This window comes from Neodiprion lecontei, chromosome 7 (genome assembly GCF_021901455.1).
Source record: "Neodiprion lecontei isolate iyNeoLeco1 chromosome 7, iyNeoLeco1.1, whole genome shotgun sequence".
NCBI classification, from domain to species: Eukaryota; Metazoa; Arthropoda; class Insecta; order Hymenoptera; family Diprionidae; genus Neodiprion; species Neodiprion lecontei.
Window position 1 is genome coordinate 7,864,024 of NC_060266.1, and position 22,206 is coordinate 7,886,229.

The 22,206-nt window shown below is 36.9% G+C and overlaps 1 protein-coding gene across 9 annotated transcripts in view; it reads left to right on the top strand.

The window, feature by feature from the left end:
• The first annotated feature begins 4,348 nt into the window (after positions 1-4,348).
• The window catches only part of LOC107225964 (aryl hydrocarbon receptor nuclear translocator-like protein 1), a 66,257-nt gene continuing 48,399 nt past the window's right edge, over positions 4,349-22,206 (top strand). For 4 of the 9 annotated variants that reach the window (XM_046744984.1, XM_046744986.1, XM_046744989.1 and 1 more), the window contains exons 1-2: positions 4,353-4,520; positions 16,250-16,706. In XM_046744984.1, the coding sequence (XP_046600940.1) occupies positions 4,496-4,520; positions 16,250-16,706 (482 nt within the window). In that variant the 5' untranslated portion in view covers positions 4,353-4,495. Of the gene's footprint in view, positions 4,538-16,249; positions 16,707-22,206 lie in introns of all 9 variants that reach the window. The other 5 variants (XR_006905254.1, XM_046744990.1, XR_006905255.1 and 2 more) reach the window with 4 other exon arrangements.

Sequence of the window (22,206 nt, forward strand, 5' to 3'; positions counted from 1 at the left end):
ATTGTTGTATTCGTAAGCTACGACGATGTCTCTAAAATACTAGCAACAGAAAACATTGGAATCTTAAACAGAAGCTTTAGGTGTATCAATACATTGTTTCGAGTCTTTGAAAATGTTTAAAATGCAGCAGATTTGTTCTATTTCACTCTACGATGGCTCATTTTATTCAGATAGCTGTATTGTCTACTAATTCACGGAAACAAATTTTCTTTCTTTGACATTTGAGTCGATTTTTTTTATTTTTTTTTATTTTTAATTGATCATAAAATCAATATCGGTACAATATTGTAAATTCAAATATTTGGCGATGCGAAGTCGACAAAGAAAATAGTTTCAGTGAATTTATAGAGTCGATTCTGCATTGCCAACGTAACCGACATGTCCAAAAAATTAGCAATCTCAGAATCACTGCGGATAAATCTTCATATTAGCTGATGCAAAAATATGTAATGCTTGTAGATATCTTGGTCCGCAGGCACCCCCGAATCACAAAAATTTCAGTGACTTATCTTAGTACGCTTGGCTACTCACGTGTCCACCTTCATCTTTGTTTTAATTTTTAATCGATTTTACGATAGGCATTCCTTAACCTTTTGCGGCACAGCGTTCCATATATGAGATACCGTTTTTCAATCGGTTATTCAAGATTTACATTCAATTTTTGACATATCCCTGTCATTTCTTTGCATAATTGGACGTCTAAGATGTCAATGGTGATGTTTTATGAGGAATTATAATGATTTTGCGAATGTAGTGAACGCTTTAAATAAACACAACGTTGAAAATGCCTGTTTTACAGAATAGTTGTAATTGTGGGAAGGTTATCGGGATTAGAAAAGTGGGATTCGGTAATCTTGGGTTTTCGTGGTCGCTGAAAACGAAACCGATGTCAGAATTTCGAAATTAAAAATAACGGATCCAATATGCCGGATTGAAAATATAAAAATTCATCGGATTCGCTTGAAATTTGTTAGCCGGGCGGTTATTGAGGTCGCTGAAAACGATTCCGATGTCAGAATTTCAAAATTTAAGATAACGGATCCAATATGGCGGACTATAAATATAAAAGCTCACCGGATTCGCTTCAAATTTGCTACCCGGGGGTTTTCGGGGTCGCTGAAAGCGAATCCGGTGTCAAAATTTCAAAATTTAAGATAACGGATCCAATATTGCGGACTATAAATATAAAAATTCAACGAATTCGCTTGAAATTTGTTACTCGGGGGTTTTCGGGGTCGCTGAAAGCGAATCCGGTGTCAAAATTTCAAAATTTAAGATAACGGATCCAATATTGCGGACTATAAATATAAAAATTCAACGAATTCGCTTGAAATTTGTTACCCGGGGGTTTTCGGGGTCGCTGAAAGCGAATCCGGTGTCAAAATTTCAAAATTTAAGATAACGGATCCAATATGGCGGATTGAAAATATAAAAATTCATCGGATTCGCTTGATATTTGTTACCCCGGGGGTTTTCGGGATCGCTGAAAGCGAATCCGGTGTCAGAATTTCAAAATTTAAGATAACGGATCCAATATTGCGGACTATAAATATAAAAATTCAACGAATTCGCTTGAAATTTGTTACCCGGGGGTTTTCGGGGTCGCTGAAAGCGAATCCGGTGTCAAAATTTCAAAATTTAAGATAACGGATCCAATATGGCGGATTGAAAATATAAAAATTCATCGGATTCGCTTGATATTTGTTACCCCGGGGGTTTTCGGGATCGCTGAAAGCGAATCCGGTGTCAGAATTTCAAAATTTAAGATAACGGATCCAATATGGCGGACTATAAATATAAAAATTCATCGGATTCGCTTGAAATTTGTTATCCGGGCGGTTATTGAGGTCGCTGAAAACGATTCCGATGTCGGAATTTCAGAATTTAAGATAACGGATCCAATATGGCGGATTGAAAATATAAAAATTCATCGGATTCGTTTGATATTTGTTACCCGGGGGTTTTCGGGGTCGCTGAAAGCGAATCCGGTGTCAAAATTTCAGAATTTAAGATAACGGATCCAATATGGCGGATTGAAAATATGAAAATTCATCGGATTCGCTTGAAATTTGTTAACCGGGCGGTTATTGAGGTTACTGAAAACGATTCCGATGTCAGAATTTCAAAATTTAAGATAACGGATCCAATATGGCGGATTGAAAATATAAAAATTCATCGGATTCGCTTGAAATTTGTTAACCGGGCGGTTATTGAGGTCACTGAAAACGATTCCGATGTCAGAATTTCAAAATTTAAGATAACGGATCCAATATGGCGGATTGAAAATATAAAAATTCATCGGATTCGCTTGATATTTGTTACCCCGAGGGTTTTCGGGATCGCTGAAAGCGAATCCGGTGTCAGAATTTCAAAGTTTAAGATAACGGATCCAATATTGCGGACTATAAATATAGAAATTCAACGAATTCGCTTGAAATTTGTTACCCGGGGGTTTTCGGGGTCGCTGAAAGCGAATCCGGTGTCAAAATTTCAAAATTTAAGATAACGGATCCAATATGGCGGACTATAAATATAAAAATTCATCGGATTCGCTTGAAATTTGTTATCCGGGCGGTTATTGAGGTCGCTGAAAACGATTCCGATGTCGGAATTTCATAATTTAAGATAACGGATCCAATATGGCGGATTGAAAATATAAAAAGTCAACGAATTCGCTTGAAATTTGTTACCCGGGGGTTTTCGGGGTCGCTGAAAGCGAATCCGGTGTCAAAATTTCAAAATTTAAGATAACGGATCCAATATGGCGGACTATAAATATAAAAATTCATCGGATTCGCTTGAAATTTGTTATCCGGGCGGTTATTGAGGTCGCTGAAAACGATTCCGATGTCGGAATTTCAGAATTTAAGATAACGGATCCAATATGGCGGATTGAAAATATAAAAATTCATCGGATTCGCTTGATATTTGTTACCCGGGGGTTTTCGGGGTCGCTGAAAGCGAATCCGGTGTCAAAATTTCAGAATTTAAGATAACGGATCCAATATGGCGGATTGAAAATATAAAAATTCATCGGATTCGCTTGAAATTTGTTAACCGGGCGGTTATTGAGGTTACTGAAAACGATTCCGATGTCAGAATTTCAAAATTTAAGATAACGGATCCAATATGGCGGATTGAAAATATAAAAATTCATCGGATTCGCTTGAAATTTGTTAACCGGGCGGTTATTGAGGTCACTGAAAACGATTCCGATGTCAGAATTTCAAAATTTAAGATAACGGATCCAATATGGCGGATTGAAAATATAAAAATTCATCGGATTCGCTTGAAATTTGTTAACCGGGCGGTTATTGAGGTTACTGAAAACGATTCCGATGTCAGAATTTCAAAATTTAAGATAACGGATCCAATATGGCGGATTGAAAATATAAAAATTCATCGGATTCGCTTGAAATTTGTTAACCGGGCGGTTATTGAGGTCACTGAAAACGATTCCGATGTCAGAATTTCAAAATTTAAGATAACGGATCCAATATGGCGGATTGAAAATATAAAAATTCATCGGATTCGCTTGATATTTGTTACCCCGAGGATTTTCGGGATCGCTGAAAGCGAATCCGGTGTCAGAATTTCAAAGTTTAAGATAACGGATCCAATATTGCGGACTATAAATATAGAAATTCAACGAATTCGCTTGAAATTTGTTACCCGGGGGTTTTCGGGGTCGCTGAAAGCGAATCCGGTGTCAAAATTTCAAAATTTAAGATAACGGATCCAATATTGCGGACTATAAATATAAAAAGTCAACGAATTCGCTTGAAATTTGTTACCCGGGGGTTTTCGGGGTCGCTGAAAGCGAATCCGGTGTCAAAATTTCAGAGTTTAAGATAACGGATCGAATATGGCGTGGTAAAAATATAAAAATTGATTCCTTTCGCTCATATTACATCCGCCATTTTTAATCTTGACATAAGTGACATCGAGATATACACCTACCTAGCTTCAAGGATTTCGTACCGCGAGGAGAAATGTATATACTTTAAAGGGTTAATTAAAATCACGATACGCTCAAGCCCGTCGACCCTTCGTTTCGGCTCACTTTTGTCCCGACTGTACATCCGTCAGCCCCTGAAACGCGCAGCGGTTCGCGGGCACCACGCGTACAACAGGTATGTGACGTATTATAGATATAATCACGGGCACCCCACTCATTGGCGGCACAACCCCGGCGTCGCGACGCCCCCAGCGAGTTCCGTAGGAGCGTCGGGACGCGGGGCGTTTCAGCAGTCACTCCCACCGGCGTGACGCCGTACCACGTGGTCCGCGATCCAGCCACCCGCTGGTGTCTGCGGAAAACGCGTCCTTGCTTCGTACGCGTTGCCACCGCGTTTCCCCGTCAGTCTATCCGGCGTCGCGCGAGCTTTCGGTTGCGGCCGTCGCGGCTCCCTGAGCTTTTCTACCAGTTTCGGTCCGCCTCGAGTCGCCGTACAGATGCAGTAAATCCCACGGGGAAAAGCGCCAATCGTCAAGGATGCAGCCCCCGTTGCCACACGGATGTACTGGACTCATTTCAGTAAGCGGCGGCTTGTCCGCAACCGCCGATAATCGCGATCCGCGCAACCCGTGTCAAAAACCACACCGAGGACAAACTTACAGTGATGAAAAATACTTTGACGGTTTTTCGAAAATCGAGCTTTTTCACCTGACCTTTAATCGCTCGATTCTTCGAGGCTTGGATCCTCGTGGAAATCGCATCGATTGTTAACGAGTTCTTGAGAACCGATTTTTCATGTGCAAGTTATCGGTTAATACTCGATTCTTAAAAGTTACGATTATAGCAGGATCGATCCTTTGTTCGCGGGAATCTATCAAAATAATAATTCATGAAAATTAGAGCAAAATCGAATCGATTGTGAACGATTTTTTATAACCGATCTTTTTGATGTGCAATTTATCAGTTATTACTCGATTCTTCAAAGCTACGATTATCGTAATATCGATTCTTTCTTCACGCGATTCGATAAGATATTAATTTATGACAATTCGAGCTAAAATCATCTCAATTGTTGACTGTTTTCTAAGAATGTATTTTTTTGATTTGAAATGGACCAGTTGGTTCTCGATTCTTCAAAGTTACAATTATCCATTCTTTTTACAGACTTGAATCGATTAAAATAATAACAATTTACGTGAATTTGAGCAAAAATCAATTCGATTGTTACCGATCTCAAAAGAATCGATCTTTTTGATGTGCGATTAAGCGACCATCACTCAATTCTTCAAAGTTTCCATCATCGTAGAATCAAACCTTTTTTCGCGCAAATCGATCTCATATTAATTGACGACATTTCGAGCAAAAATTAAATTAATTGTTGACGATTTTTCAAGAACCGATTTTTTCACGTGCAATTAATCGGTTAGTAGTCAATTCTTTGAAATTCAAGTCATCGTGGAATCAATTCATTCTTTAGATGAATCAATAAATCTCGCAAGGAACCTTGTATAATGAAAACGCAATCGCGTATGAATTTTTCAAACAATTATTGAAAATCTTTGGGCAACATACACATTAGATTCGTAATTGGAATCAAATACGGCAGAATTCAAATTTTGCTAATTAAAAGAAGAATGATTTGATCCAAAAACACAATGTTGTAATAAAACTAAAATATCCGCTGTTAAACAAAACTCCGTTTATTTAAACGAAGGAAACATTGCTTCTCATCAAATTTTTCACCACGTTCGGTTAAGTCATTACAGTTACTTTATTTTATTTCATTCTTGATTTTTGTGTGCATGAAAATTTTCAATATCATAAAATTCGGCAAAATTTACGAGTCGTCAATAACTCGGAAAATATCTTCAATTCTCTGATTCTGCGTTTGGATTACGGACAATTTTTACATTGGTTCGTTCTTACTGTGCATTCTCACTCTGAACGGTGAGAATAAAATAGAAAATTTTACGCAAAATTGCACGAATAGAATGACACATCAGGTTGTTCGGTAAAATGTACTTCGTAAAATGCAGATTTTATTGTTGTTTTTAAAAACAAAAAATAGTGAAAAAACACCGTCGCTCTGTTCCTGTGACTTCGAGCGAAATATGCTCTTTTATTCTTTCCCTGTGATTGTTTCATGAAATAATTTAAACAGACTTTGTTATAGAAATAAGTTGGTACTCGTTCGTGAGATGAATATTTTGTCATAATTTTGATGACTCTGATAAATAAATGTTTTAATTAAAGTTTTAATTACTAAACCAAGCAATTTTATGGACGCAATACAGAGCTTAAAAATCTCTGGATAATTTTAGAAAGGTTGACAAATTTTTTTCTTGTACAAACTCGACCGGAACTTATTACTGTTATTTATTTATTTATATTTTTTTTTCTATTTGGGTCAAGTTACGGCACTTGATTGTTTTCTCAGTACTCAGGTGTGGTTATCAGTAAGTGAAGTTGACAAATTCCGGGTGAGAATGAAAAGTGCAGAATCGTGTGCAGAATTTTCTCTAACCTGTATAGGTCTGCATGGATATAATTAGTTAGCTTTTTTTTAAGATCCACGATTCGAAAAATAATATTTCACAAGAATAATTGTTAACCCTATAGTGCAAAGTGTCCTGAGCATTGTGAATACAAATTATAGGTAATACGTATGCGATGATTCCGTCATTTCATAGTTTTAGAAATTGAAATGTTATTAATCTTGTAGAATAATGTTTAAATTCTTTTGTAGTGTGCTACAATCTTTCTAAATGTATATAATAGTTTTTCAAAATATTTTAACACATTCGTATAGGAACATTTTTTTTCCACATTTATCCTGGGAGAAAATTCGACACTGAGAGAAATTTTCACTTCCGGTTACCGCTCAGTCCTCAATTATTTTCATTTTTTACCACAATCGAAAAATATAGTTCTAGGTAGAAAATGAAAATTAGTTTTCTAGCTGTTACCGGAAAGTCTAGTATCCGTTACTATTCTTTCGCATTACGATCACGGTTACCATATTTTCTCGTAACCGTTGTGAAAATTTAATGCTTCTGCAACAACAAATTGACGTTAAAGCCTTATTTGACTGAAAAAGTACAGTAAACCGGACAAACTGATTTTACGTTGCAATTACCAAAAAAAAGGATCGACAATAGCGCAAAATGTTTACGCGTACCTCGTTTTTCGTAATTCCAACAATATTCAAACGGTTTTTTTTAACAATATCTGTTTTACTAAATTCTTTTAGTTACTGTAACAAATGAAATTTTTCTCAGTGTGGCGACGAAAACGAATATTTCAACTTTTATTCCGGAATAGTCATTTTTCAAGTGTTGTCGACATCGGTATAAGAAGTTGTGCGTGCGATTTATTTTTCCTTGAAATCAAACCGCATATCTTGCATTTAGCAAAAGCTAATTCAGAAGCCAAAATGACACTATCAATCAAATCTCTGGTTTTGTTATGAATTAGTAGAAATTTGATTTATAGTTAATGCTGAATCGAGTTAATTACTACTTTTTCTTTAGAAACGATGTGGCTGGAGAATTCCTGTCATATTTATATCCTGGTTCCTGAATGTCGACAACCTGTAGTTGAGGTGATTCATGCTCGTTCTGATCTTGTCATCAGCGCGAGAATTTGATGTTAGCGCAGTAATCAATCGATGCTGATCTCACTCAACTGTAAAATGTAGCAAACTAAACCAACAGATTTAACGTTGCTATAATCAGAAAACGCAGTATTGACAACCATAATCGTACTAAACAGTTACTTTTACCAAATGTTCTTGTAATCCTTAGCGCAAAATTGTTACGCGTACCTCGTTTTTCGTAATTCCAAGAATATTCAAACAGTTTTTTTTAACGATACCTGTTTCACTCAATTTTTCTAGCAACTGTAACAATCGAAATTTTTCTCAGTGCATAATTATACATATTATATGACCTACTGCAGATTGTTAACTGTACCGGGAACATTTAATACACCCAACAGCACCCGAACCGCACCAATGAAATTGAATAAGATTGAAAAATGTTCACTTCCTACCTACCGAGAGATCCGTTTGACACTGGCTAATTACAGGGGTAATTGGCATCGAAGGGATAAACTTTGTGCAATTACCGAGACTCGTGCAGGACCCTCGCGTTATGGGAATTAAAGCAAACTGCAAGGGTGACCCGTCGCGCTTATCCTCGACCCTCTTGTATGTATTAACCCGCTAACTAGAAGACTGGGTTATACTGCGGGTGCAGTCTCGTGAGCGGTAATCGCGCCACGGCATTTTATCGCGTTTGTAGTTAAAAGTGTCTCCCGAGTGTCTCAAGTCAAGAATTCCCACAAATAACAAGCTGATTAACGCGATCGATCAAGGTCGAAGAGAATAATTCAGGGATATTTGACGAATCGTTTCCTCGGAGTTGAATATATACGAGATACAAAGGTATATAACACGCAACGTGTCGATGAAAAATAATTGGCAATACATTCACTGAGAAAAAATTTCATTTTTTACAGTAACTAGAGGAATTCGGTAAAGCAGGTATCGTTGAAAAAAAACTGTTTGAATATTGTTGGAATTATGAAAAACGAGGTACGCGTAACCATTTTGCGTTATTGTCGATCCTTTTTTGGTTATTGCAAGGCAAAATCATTTTCTGAGGTTTACTCTACTTTTTTAGTTAAACAAGGCTTTAACTTCAATTTATTCTCGCACGAGCATTAAATTTTCGCAACAGTTGCAAGAAAATATAGTAACAGTGATCGTGATGAGAAAGAATCGTAACGGATACTAGACTTTCTGGTAACAGCTACAAAACTAATTTTCATTTCGTACCAAGAACGATATTTTTTGATTGAGGTAAAAAATGAAAATAGTTGAGGACTGAGCGGTAACCGGAACTAAAAATTTCTCTCAGCGTGAAACCGAATTTCTTTATCCTCTCAATTAAATCTTGACCCTTTCAGTCATACTAGGATGCTCGGCGTCCGAGCTAAAAAATTTCCACGTCCTAGTCTTGTCACAGTTTATCCACAACTTCAAATGATCTTTGTTACTTCATATTTGTGATCAGTGACTCAAAAAACCCCCGAGTAACAAGTTTCGGCCAGAATCATCGAATTTGGACAGTTTTTCGATTTAACATCCGCCATATTGAATCCGCAATCTTGATTTAAAAACTACCAAATTCCGACTTGAGATTCGTAATCAGCGACGCTAAAAACTCCCGAGTGCCAAAATTCAGGCCAAAATATTGAGTGGAAAAATGTGTGGCTGAAAGGTTTAAGAATAATCAAATCTTCTAACTTAAGTCCCAGAATCTGTGTTCTGGTCCAAGTTACTGCGAAACGAAGTGAATATTAAAAGTGTTTGATTCTAGAAAATAATTGTATTGTTTTTGACATTTTTGAAAGTGTGATGAAAAATTTCTAACTGCGGGTAATATACAACCCTTAACTATACGTTCAGTTCTCACCAGAACAAAAATTTCTAGTTTTGAATAGAGACTAAATGAATATTAATTTTGTACCTGTGACCAGTTAATCTACTACGTATCTCTATTATTTCTTATTATAGTTACTCGTACTATATTTTCTCGTTGATGTAACAATAAATCGATATTAGGCTTTGGTTAAACGAAGAAATTAAGCATTCGCGATCACAATCGCACTAAATAGTTGATGATTGTGTCACATTTACTTATGAATCACCGATTTCTGACACGGCGTGAGTTCGTATGGACTGTATGTATAAATAACGTGAGAAGTGCATTACAATGAGATTCTTAAGACAAGAATAAAATGGTGTTCGAATCTCTTAGGCCGAGTATCGGCTAATGGGCAATTACCGTTGCAGCTTTGAAAAACTCGACGCATTTTTAGGCATAAAAGCTCTGCCGTGATATATATTTGATAGAGTGCTTTATAATTCACAAATCTGAATATAGAGTCGACTTCGCATAACCATAAACGTATATTTTCTCTGCCAGTGATAAAAAGAGATACAGCTGCATTGGGCCAATTAAACTTCAATTCCTCGGGCAACAGTTGTTGCGAACATTCTGAATTCTGCATTAACGCGTGAGAAGTAAAACCGGATTATGTCTCAGCTGCTTCCATTAAAACTCGATATTTATACTCACGTTAAGTTATGTCTTTGGAATAATTCGATTAAAAAGTTTGAGGCAATATTTTTTCTCCAAATTTTTTGGTCGATGTTATTCAAAAGGCATGTGAAATTAATTTACAAGTTTCAAGCTGTTAATGAAAACTTGGAATGATAACGAATCGGAAACGATTGTGATATCATGAGTGGATGTAGAATTGAATTTTATTCACAGTCGAGTCTTTTCAATCCGAATTTCGGGAAATTGATATCAATTGGTCAATTGGTTTGATTCTGCCGGATCTTGAAATTTATTCCGGAAACTCATCGTGAATTTCACTTCTCATAAGGATGGACGGGAAACAAAAACGGCAGAAGATTGAACAATGGTTTAAAACGTGTCACCAAAGTTGATCCGGTTGTCATTTATCTAAAAGTAACTGTCCATAACACATAGGCGAAAATTTCGGAGCACTGAGTTTCAACTGCAAACTGCATCTCATCGAAATTACAACGTCAGATAAATCACATTATCTTATCATTCCTTCGCAAAAAAATTCATATCGCTTTTCCGATTTTTATGAACAACTGAACACTTTATTCGTAAATGATGTCCATTCGCGTTTGATGCTGTACAACAATAATGTATTTATTGCTTAATCACGAATTCACCTTCTGCAAGTTAAAATTATTGTATACATCAATTTTGTTTCTACAAATCAACATACGAAGTGTAAGGAATTTATTTATAAATAGAATGACTTATTTCTCATTAGAACGAAACCAACTGTATTCATTTTTCGGTATAAAAAATAGTATAACAAAGCGATCTCTCCGACGTTGTTAACAACCGAATATTTAGAGTTGAAATGTAGGGTTTTAAAAATTTTTATTGATCACAGGAGCGTTCTGAGTTCGTTTCAGCATAATTAACTTTAGTTTCTCATTCTGCGCCCACGTTTTACTTTTTTGAAACATTTTTTACCCGACCGTAAATTCTGTTAAAAATTTCATTTGTTATAGTAACTAGAAAAATTGAGTAAAACAGGTATCGTTAAAAAAACTGTTCAAATATTGTTGGTATTACGAAAAACGAGGTACGCGTAACCATTTTGCGCTATTGTCGATCATTTTTATTGTAATTGCAACGCAAAATCAGTTTGTTCGGTTTACTCTACTTTTTTAGTCAAACAAGGCTTTAACTTCAATTTATGGTTGCACAGGCATTAAATTTTGGCAACGGTTGCAAGAAGATCTAGCAACAGTGATCGTAATGAGAAAGAACAGTAACGGATACTAGACTTTCCGGTAACAGCTAGAAAACTAATTGTCATTTTGTACTTGCAAGTATATTTTTCGATTGTGGTAAAAAATGAAAATAGTCAAGGACTGAGCGGTAAGGGGAACTAAAATTTTCTCTCATTGTCGGTGTAACCCTTGGTGACATAATGTAATTGACATTGAAAGAGAAGTTTGTTTAAAAATTTCAATTTTCGGGGTATCATCGATGCTCAACTTGCCTCTCGGCTCTGACAGTAGTTTGTTCAACTCAGACATTTCGCTTGCGTTATGGCTCGTAGTACAAGTGAGAGTTGTTCGAGCATTAAACTCACGTCGATTAGCGAGACAGGATAGCCGTGTACCTGCCTGCCAGTTGGATACGGTAACAGCTTCCACGAACAGGAAAATGTCATAAAAGTGTAATGAAACATTGCTTACGTTGGGTAAGAGTTGTTACGTACAGATAAACATCGGCCGAAGCCTCGCTGAACTCGCTGGAATGGAATATGGAAAAGCGATACTCGTGCATGTATTAGTAAATTATACACACACCTTCTACACACTTCCGACTATGACCCTTGTATATCGGTTCGAAATTCGCATTTGCGAAACGGGCTGAAATTTATTCGTACAACAAACGCGGTGTGTAAGAAATTTGAAACAAAATTCGTGTCATATCGGTACTCGGACAAACTCGATAATTTACAAAATCAACGAAATAATTCATTAAAGATCATTGAATTTCTTCTAAGGTAGGCCTTTTTACTCTAATGCCTGAACATTTGTTAAATTTTGAATGAAATTCCGTTACAGACACACTGAGAAAAATTTCATTTGTTACAGTAAGTAGAAAAATTGAGTAAAACAGGTATCGTTAAAAAAACTGTTTGAATATTGTTGGAATTACGAAAACCGAGGAACGCGTAAACATTTTTCGCTATTGTAGATAGTTAAGGACTTGGCGGTAACCGGAACTGAAAATTTCTCTCAGTGTATAACGTAAAAACGCAAAATGTCTGACGGTTGAAAAAGCCTTCTTTTTTATTCGAAGCCATAATTTCTACGATAAAAGGTCAGATTGCAATTGGCTGGTATATATAAACGTGTAATAATCGGTCTAATCTTGGGACAAAGGAAAAAGATTGTTCTTGCACCGAGTCAGGAATAAATGGGTTTCCAGCAGTGTTTCAGATATCCGCGATCTTGGCTCTATAAGAACCTCGAGAATCCGGATGATTGGTCTGGCGATTGGATTGCAAATAAACCGATTAATTGACGGTCAGAAGTAGCTGCGCTACACGCAATACTAATTAACCGTGACATTAAACACTGCGGTGATACATTCCGTATGAATTTATTCGATTCAAATTCACTGTTATCCGACTCAACAGAGAATCAGACTTGGTCAAAACAAGTTCAAAACCAACTAAAACGTTTAAAATAATAAAACCTTGCCTTTTTTCATCCGATTTCAACGATTTTCGGCTAGTTTTCTTCACCGTACAAATCTTCAACGCTTTTCTGCTTGTTTTTTTAACAAACAGTAAACTTCAGGCTGGATAAAAATAGAGTTGTTTTTAGTATCGCCAACAATTACAATCGTGAGTCAGTGAATCAAACTATACCGTGATGTTGAATTTATTCTTGAATGGTTTTAAAACAATCATTGCGGATCTAGTCAGCGAGCACATTGAGCACGAAATGTTAGAATCGGAATCAAAAACACCAGAGTTCAATAATTTCGAACCTTGCGATGGTTAAAACTGTTTTAAAATTGCGAATTTGTCTTATCGTTAGCGTAGAAAATCTGCTCAGGATTATTTTTATCACATAGCAGCCAGCAGGGATGATGTTTCACTTGTGTTCCGATGTGCGGCCGACATCTTTACCAGATGTGTGAAACCAGCTAATGCGAAAGAATTAAGTTGTTTGGATGTGACCGTGTATTATCAAATGACAGTTCTAAAACACTACCAGCAAATGTCAGGGGTCTTTGAATGGCCGCTTGTTGCGCACGTTGCGTAAGGATTTTACTTCGACTGCATTTAACTCGTGAATCCTGACAGCTCTTATACCATTCAAAAGCGATGCTACTTGTAGACTACTACTTGTCAGAAGAATCTAAGAACGCAATTAGCTGTGCGGAAATCAGCTGGTGGTTGAAATTCCGATAAATGGTCGGAATTCACGATCGGATTGATCTTCAATAAAATTGTCGGGTTTCATCGAAAGATTTTTCCAATTTTCGAAGAGTAAAATTGAAACTTACCAATCAGAGATAACTTTCTGATAGATTCAAATTCTCGAAAGGTCATCTAGGTTTTTAAGTGGTTAGAATTCTCGAATGGAAACCAATTTTCGAATGATTCAAACTTCCAAGTGATCCAGAAATTTTAATGATCCAAGCCATCGCCGTACACTCAAAGTTCCAAATATTACTAATTTTTTAAAGTTTAGAAGCCTCGAGCATTTTAAATAACTAAGGAAAATATTTCGCGATTGATTGGAGTAGTTCGGTATTTTTACCCTTAGAAAATTTGATTCGAATCAATAGACCATGACAAGCAGTTCGTGCGATGATCGATCAGATGAGACTCGTGATAACGGTCAGTTCTGAATTTTGATCATTTCCCAAAAATTTCATATCAGAGTAAGAGGACCGATTCTAATTTTGAAATTTAGAGACGAAGACAAGTTTCGAAAAGAAGAAGGGGAAAACCACTGAAAGAAATGATTAGAATTGAAGGCTGAATAATTTCGGTGTCGGTAAAGTCGTTAACTGTCACATTTAAAGAGGTTCTGTTTAATTAGTTTCAATAAGAACGAGTTGAATGTCGAAGTTTCGTAACTTTTAGGGGATTCGTGTTACGTACAGGTAAATCCAACTCCAATTTTATTGTGCTGCAAGCTCGAGAAGTTCCTTTCTCATACAAATACATGCAATAGTTTGAATGTTTCATTATAACTTGATCAAAGTTTGCGTAAGCTTTGCGACATTGTTGCAATATTTTAAGATTATACTTATTACACTCGCTGTATTTTTTTTTCCTGAATCTTGATACCATTTTGAGTAGTTAATTTTCTTCCATCGGCTCGTTAAATTTAATTGGTTTTCTCGACTAGAAAATTTTTACTCCTTGGTTCGAAACGTATATTCTGGCGTGTGCTTAGTTTGATTTTTTTTTTTTTTTTGACGAACCAACTGAATTGTTAGAGCAAACGAATTACACGGGATATGAATCTCCTTACGAAAATTTTTAGCACGGGGTCACGTGACCGATTCAAAGAGTATTTTACGAGAACCGGTCTAAATTTTCCTCAAAACTTCGAATCAATTCGGATTTTTTGCTTTGGCAAAATGATCGTGCTATTGTAAGAAATCGCGCTTTGGTCAGCAAGGGTTGAACAAATATCGTATGGATTTTGAAGTCATAATCCGCCGAATTATTCAATTATTGACTCTAAAACGGTAACGGGATGTGAAAAAACACCCCTAGCGAAATTGAATTTCCCGCCGTAAGAGAACAGCTAACATTTTTGACACGAGACGCGTCATTTTTTGAACACTTTTTTGGAACTTGAGCCAAAAGTTTTTTGGTCCACGTGATGCTTTATTAAAAAACGAAGAAAATGAGATTGTCTAAGATCCGTAACGATATGATGTACCCGAGAAATGGAATTTTCAAGATTGGGGCGTTTTTTAACCCCACGTTACCGGAATAGGTGAAAAAAAATAACGTTACCGTTCCAGGGTTAATTCAAATGATGATTTATTGGTCACACAAGCTGACCAGAACCCGTTTTCTAACATCAAAACAATCGTGACATATCGAAAAGATAAAAATTGCGCCCATATTTGACGAAAAATGGGATCGAATCTCGTAAATACTCTGGCGAAAATATTTCTTAGAAACTCGGCACGCATTTTCAGAGATTTACAGAAAGATTCATGGAAATGGAGAGAAATTGATAGAATTTGGTGAAAATGCAGAATATTTCAAAAAAATGTTACTTCAAAAGTCGACGGAAATTTTACACATCCACGCACTCCAGCCCTAGCCCCAATACTTTGGTCAGTTATTGATGATGTCAAGTTAGAAATGATAATGAATGTCATTCGTTAACTTGATTACATTTCTTGCAATTTCTTTGGCGAACCAGCACGTTTCAAAATAAGGAAGGTATCTGGCCGAGATATGCGAAGCATACGCCCAGTATTTGGTACTAACTTTTAATGAAAAGTAAACCAAATACAGCCCGTTGATTTGACTGCATTCATTCCCTTGATTAATCGAAACGCCGTTTGAAGTTGATTTTCAGTTAAAAGCGTGTGTTCAATACGGGACACAATGAGTTTTGGTCGGTAGTCCTCCTGTGTTCGCATTACGGTGAGAAATTTTAAGAAAGTGCACAAAAGTCTGTAGACATTCAATGAAATATTTACACTTTTGAAGAGAAAAGGAATAGATTTTCAGTTAAATGCGGAGAGATTTACAGCGATAGCTTGCAAAGTGCAGAGAAATATCCACGGAAATATAGAATTTCGAGTATAAGAAGAGCAGGGTTGAAGAAAAATATGCGGAGTCTACCAAAGAAACTCATTGAATATAGTAGAGATGTTAAAAAATACTTTTCGTAAAAAACTCTGCCAAATTTCTCAGCAAAACCCCGCACGTGTCCCATAAGTATGAGAATCGCAGATAAATGTAGCAAATCATTTCAGATTCTTTCAGAGAAATATTTTTGGCTAAGGTGTTCTCAAAAATCGCATCACGTGACCCCGTGTTCGGAACACCCAAAGCGCCCTGGAGAGTTTGTCCTCGGTTAGACGCGGATCGCGAAACTTGTGCCGGGTTTCCGGAGTGAAGAATCGACGGGTGAGTGGGGTACGTGATTACTTGTAGATGGTGGTGAGCTACCGGCGGACAGTGGGGGTGTTGTCGAGGGCGGCGCCCAGGTCGACGCCGAGGCCTGCGTGAGCCAGGAGGCCCATCCTTGTCCAGGTTCTCGTAAACAGCAGCGTAATCCGCGGCGGCAAGGAGAGGAACGAGAAGCCCAGGATCAATGGCAGCTGCCGGCGGAAGAGGACCACGGGCCCCCGATACATCGTCGCCAAGAACAACCCGCGGACATGGTGGCCCAGGAGATGGCCCAGGGCTACACCCATCTCCTTCACGACGGGCAGGAGCCTCAGGAGTTCATATCCCTCGAGGAACTTAAGCCAAGGCTGCAGGATCAGGACCGCCATGGCCGCACTCAAAGCCACAACGAGGTACGGACGGTACCAGCTTCCCCCAACTCAGCTCTCTATCACCACTCCGGACAGCAGCGGTCCTACTACAATCTCACCCCGGTTCCAAAGTGAGTTGAGAACGAATGTTGAAGTATTTATCTCACTGATATGGTCGGGTAACGGATATTGGAATTGCAGGTCAATGACGTACACTTGGGGACAGTGAATCTGAGACGGTTCATTTTTTACACTAGACAGTTATGTTGGCAACACGGAGAAACCTACAGCGCCACGGTCGGCCGAGCGCGAAAGAAACTCAATCATAATGAACATAACATAACCCATGACCGTCGAATCTAACCTTGGAATACCGCGGGGATAATGACTTGTTAGATTGACAGGTATTCTAAGGTTAGATTCGACGGTCATGGGTTATGTTATGTTTATTGAGGTTGAGTTTGTTTCGCGCTCGGCCGACGATGGCGCTGTAGGTTTCTCCGTGTTGCCAACATAACTGTCTAGTGTGAAAAATTAGCCGTCTCAGATTCATTGTCCTCAAGTGTACTTCACATCAATTTTTTCCGTTAACGTTTCGATCCGAGTTAGGTCACTTCGCAGAACGATACATATATATGTATATTTATTTACACTGTCGAGAACGAAAAGAAAAATTGAATAAGGATCCAATCTTGGGCCTATACGGATATGACAAGGATGATTGCATGACTCTGTCGTTGGAATTTGTTTTCCATTATGTATCTTATACGAAAACTGTAGAAAAAAAAAATTACTATAGATCACTGCGGAAAACAAATTCCAACGGTATAGTCGTACAATCGTCCTTGTCGTGTCCATACAGGTCCAAGATTGGATCCTTATTTCAATCTTCTTTTTCTTCTTGACGATGTGAATAAATGTATAGTACGTCGTTCTGAGGAGGGCCCTTACTCAGGTAGAAACGTTAACGGAAAAAAATGACGTGACGTACTTCATTGACCTACAATTCCAATATCCACTACTCCACTAACAAGGAAGGTATCCTAGATCGATCTCTCCGATTTGAATTCTTCTGTAATATATTATAGTGGACTAAAAATCAAGTGAAAATGACATTTTTCATTTCTCGTTGTAAGAAAACGTTTCCACTTGGATTGGTTAAGAATTATCATGTTCTTGTGGGTGAAACTGCCAAATTGCCCCATGACATGCTTTACTTCGGAGCGTGGTGTCACCCCCTTAAAGTGTTTAATGGCAGATACAAAAGAAAAAAAAGTTTCACTTAGTTTTTAGTCTACCGTGACATATTAAAAGAGAAATCAAATCGGAGAGATCGACCTTGGATACCTTCCTCGTAAGTGCAGAACACTGTGTTTTCATGATTGGTTTCCCACAAGATGTTACGTAACCCAAGAGGGTAAAGTTACTTTAGTTGGGAATTCGAAAAATGGTCAGGGAAGTGAGAGTGAAGTCAGGGAATTTTATAATTTATAGTCAGAGGATTTTGGAGCGATATTAAAGAAGGGAGAATATTCAAAGCTTGTCCCATGATGAAGGCAAATTTTAATGATCATTTGTTATACATATCGTGCTCGGTTCCATGGCAATTAAATAGATCATAGACGTATTTTTAAATTCCGATTGATCCGGAGCTTTATTTACCATAGATAATCCAATCAGGGCACTAAATCACACAGGGTGGTTGGTTGAAATCACCCCAGGCGAGTATCTTGTAAACTAGTAGAGACCCAACAAAATGTTTTATACAAAACTTGGATATGAACAACTGATAGCGGGATGAAAAACGAATTCAACAGTGTGTAAATAAAATTGTGCAATTTTTTTTGCATGTTCTTTTCCACTTTTACCTTAGCTCTGTACGTGTTCATTGTCCTTCACCCTCGCTGAAAAGGTTGTGATCATCGTTTATAATGGCTACGAAAATTATAAATATTCGTTTCGAACTAGCCAATTTTGTATCCGCAAGAAAACTATTTGTTATTTACGAGAGTGAGAAACGCAGGTGATTTTGAATTCACCTGTTAAGAAATCAAAGAATTATAAATCAGGGCACCGTTTATGTGGCGATCAGAAACGCGATAAATTAATTGATTTCGACGAAACTTGTTATCCGTGGAATTTTGAACATGCCGGTTGTTCATGTCTAAAGTTCAAAAATTCCGAACTTTGACTTCAGAATCTCATCAAGTATCATTCAAATAAAATAACTTCGTGCTTTTTCATCTGTCATGTTGGATCCGTCGTTTCAGATTCCCAAATTTTTAGCTTATTCTTGTAATCGGTGCCCTCATAAACTCGCGATTTTCATATTTCCAGTCAGGCCTGAATGGGTATAAAGCATACAACTTTTTAGCATCGTTACAGTTTCCTTCTAAATACGGAATAGAATAATTTTACCTACAGCATCGGATTCAGGAAAAATCCGTAATAAAGCTTTAGTTTTTCAAGAGTTGCAAAATGGTTATTACTTTTTTAATAGGTGTTTATAACGTTAAATACTCATGACGCAGGGCCACTTAAACTAATCGAAAAAGTCCCCTGATTTTTCCTGATCATATTATAATTTTTCTCTGAGTAAAATTAGAATTAAGCTACTGCAACGTTTTAGTAAAATAGGCAGAATTACGATAATGGTTCAAATGTTATAAGGATTACAAGAACATTTGGTACGAGTAACTGTTTAGTACGATTATGGTTGTCAATACTGCGTTTTCTGATTATAGCAACGTTAAATCTGTTGGTTTAGTTTACTGCATTTTACAGTTAAATGAGATCAACGTCAATTGATTACTGCACCAACATCAAATTCTCGCGCTGATGACAAGATCAGAACGAGCATGAATCACCTCAACGACAGGTTGTCGACATTCAGGAACCAGGATATAAATATGACAGGAATTCTCTAGCCACATCGTTTCTAAAGAAAAAGTAGTAATTAACTCGATTCAGCATTAACTATAAATCAAATTTCTACTAATTCATAACAAAACCAGAGATTTGGTTGATAGTGTCATTTTGGCTTCTGAATTAGCTTTTGCTAAATGCAAGATATGCGGTTTGATTTCAAGGAAAAATAAATCGCACGCACAACTTCTTCTACCGATGTCGACAACACTTGAAAAATGACTATTCCGGAATGAACGTTCAAATATTCGTTTTCGTCGCTACACTGAGAAAAATTTCATTTGTTACAGTAACTAAAGGAATTTAGTAAAACAGATATCGTTAAAAAAAACTGTTTGAATGTTCTTGGAATTAGGAAAAACGAGGTACGCGTAACCATTTTGCGCTATTGTGGATTCTTTTTTTTGGTAATTGCAACGTAAAATCAGTTTGTTCGGTTTACTGTACTTTTTTAGTCAAACGAAGCTTTAACGTTAATTTATTGTTGCACAAGCATTAAATTTTCGCAACGTTTAAAAGAAAATATAGTAACAGTGATGATAATGAGAAAGAATAGTAACGGATACTAGACTTTCTGGTAACAGCTACAAAACTAATTTTCATTTTGTACTTGCAAGTATATTTTCCGATTGTGGTAAAAAATGAAAATAGTTAAGGACTGAGCGGTAACCGGAACTAAAAATTTCCCTCAATGCATATTTCAAACACCGTTCGGCACATGAAAATGAACGGTATTGTATTCTCAGGGATGAAATAGAGCAACTTTGCCTTTTCATACACATGCATATGTATTTATCTGCCAGTCAAAGTATTTAACCTAGTTTCTGGTCGACACTGACACCAGCCAAGGGCAACTAAAGAGACACGAGCCGTTGCCGTCGGTTGTCTCCAAGGCTTGTAATCTCATTACCACTCACGTGAGGTTCGCATGCATGAATGTGTGTGTGTGCACCATGTTTTAGATTTTGATATTCGGCCATGTCCAAATGAAAATAATGTCAGAATCGTAACCCGGAAATCACGAAAAGTTTTTTCGTTAATTGCTGATTAAAAAATTTTCAATCCGCAATCAATTATTAGAAAAACAAAAAAAAAATATTATGCCTGCAAATTGCTCAAACCACTGTATTAAATTATTGTATGTGTTATTTAAAAACCTCCCAAAAAGAACATTTTTCCAGTCTTGTGTCGAATTTATTGTTAGTACGTGCTAATTTGCAGAATCTCCGTAATTATGCGTGCTTGTTAATCAATGATCAATTTCGCCTGGAATTTTATTCCGCTTGGATTATGGCTATTACGTGACTGTACTTGATAATTAGGATGCTAGTTACGTACACGGTTAACTCCAACTACAACACAAGTACGCATTGGTTACCTAGATTAACAGATCAAACGAGAGATTCTCAGGAGTTATATCCTGCAAATTTGCCCTGCAAGGATTACAATGTGCAAATAAACACGCGTGGTTATCATCCATTAAGAGGACCAAACTACGAAGAGTGGTATTGAATTTTAAATAAATTGGAATCCCGCTGAAATTCATTTCGTGAATCTTGACCATTTTCAAAATTTATTTAATTCACAATACTATGTAACTTTCACTTGCATCGGTAAATATGTGAACCGTTAAAAGTGTTTACAGTTTTTCGCAAATAATGTAATAATATAGTTTTATTTTATAATTTATCTGTCAGTTACTACACTTTTACTACGAAATTACAACCATAATTTATTATTTGCTGCGGAAACATTATAAGTGAAACGCGATTTTGTAGACATATATCTTTCTCTACCACGTCGTCGTGAGAAATATAATTGTCTACCAGGGAAACGAATCGTTATAGCCGCACTTGCTCTGTCGCAATATTGATTTCCTAGCAGTTTTTTTTTTTGATACGTTATGTTTATTACCATTTTGTTTTTCAAGTCACAGAAGCAAGTTTCATTTCTCTGCACAGTCAGCTTTTGTAGTCTTTGTACCAGGCGAGATTAGATCGTTCGGCACATTCCAGATCGTCTAGATTTCTGCATGTTCTTCCCACATATTTTGCAATGTCTGCGAATCTTTAGAATTGTACGATCCCGGTACAAGAGGGAAAATAATTAATTTTTAATATTTTAGAATCCTGCCGTCTGGACTCACCGAGAAAATCCACCCATTGGAATATTCTAGATTATTGAAAATTCTAAGAGCTAAGCAAATGGAAAAAATGTATCATTTAGAGATTTATTTCAAAATCTATCATGTATCCATCTCTCTTCTCTTTTGCCTACATGTTCGAGTATGATCCAATTGTGACATTCCAACGCCAAGTTTTGATTACAACAGAGCCGTCATTTTTTTTTTTACTTCATACCAAAACTGAGAAATTGTAGTCCTCGGTACAGGATTAAAATCATTTCTGCAGCTGTAAGCAGAAAATCTACTACTAAACAGAAAATGTAAAATTGACAACCACAATTAACCCTGTAAATCCTGATTTGTGCCAAATTTTTGTTCCAATTTTTTTGTAATTCCAATAATATTTTAACAGCTGTCATAAATAATCCTGTTTCAATAAACTTTTCTAGTAATTGTACACGGTATCTGTCGCATCCGAAATAGACAACCGAATCGACACGTTCAATTCAGATTGGCAATAGCTTACTGCTTATGTAATGTAGGGATTCGCTATATCGAGTGATTTGTGCGCACTCGAGTGA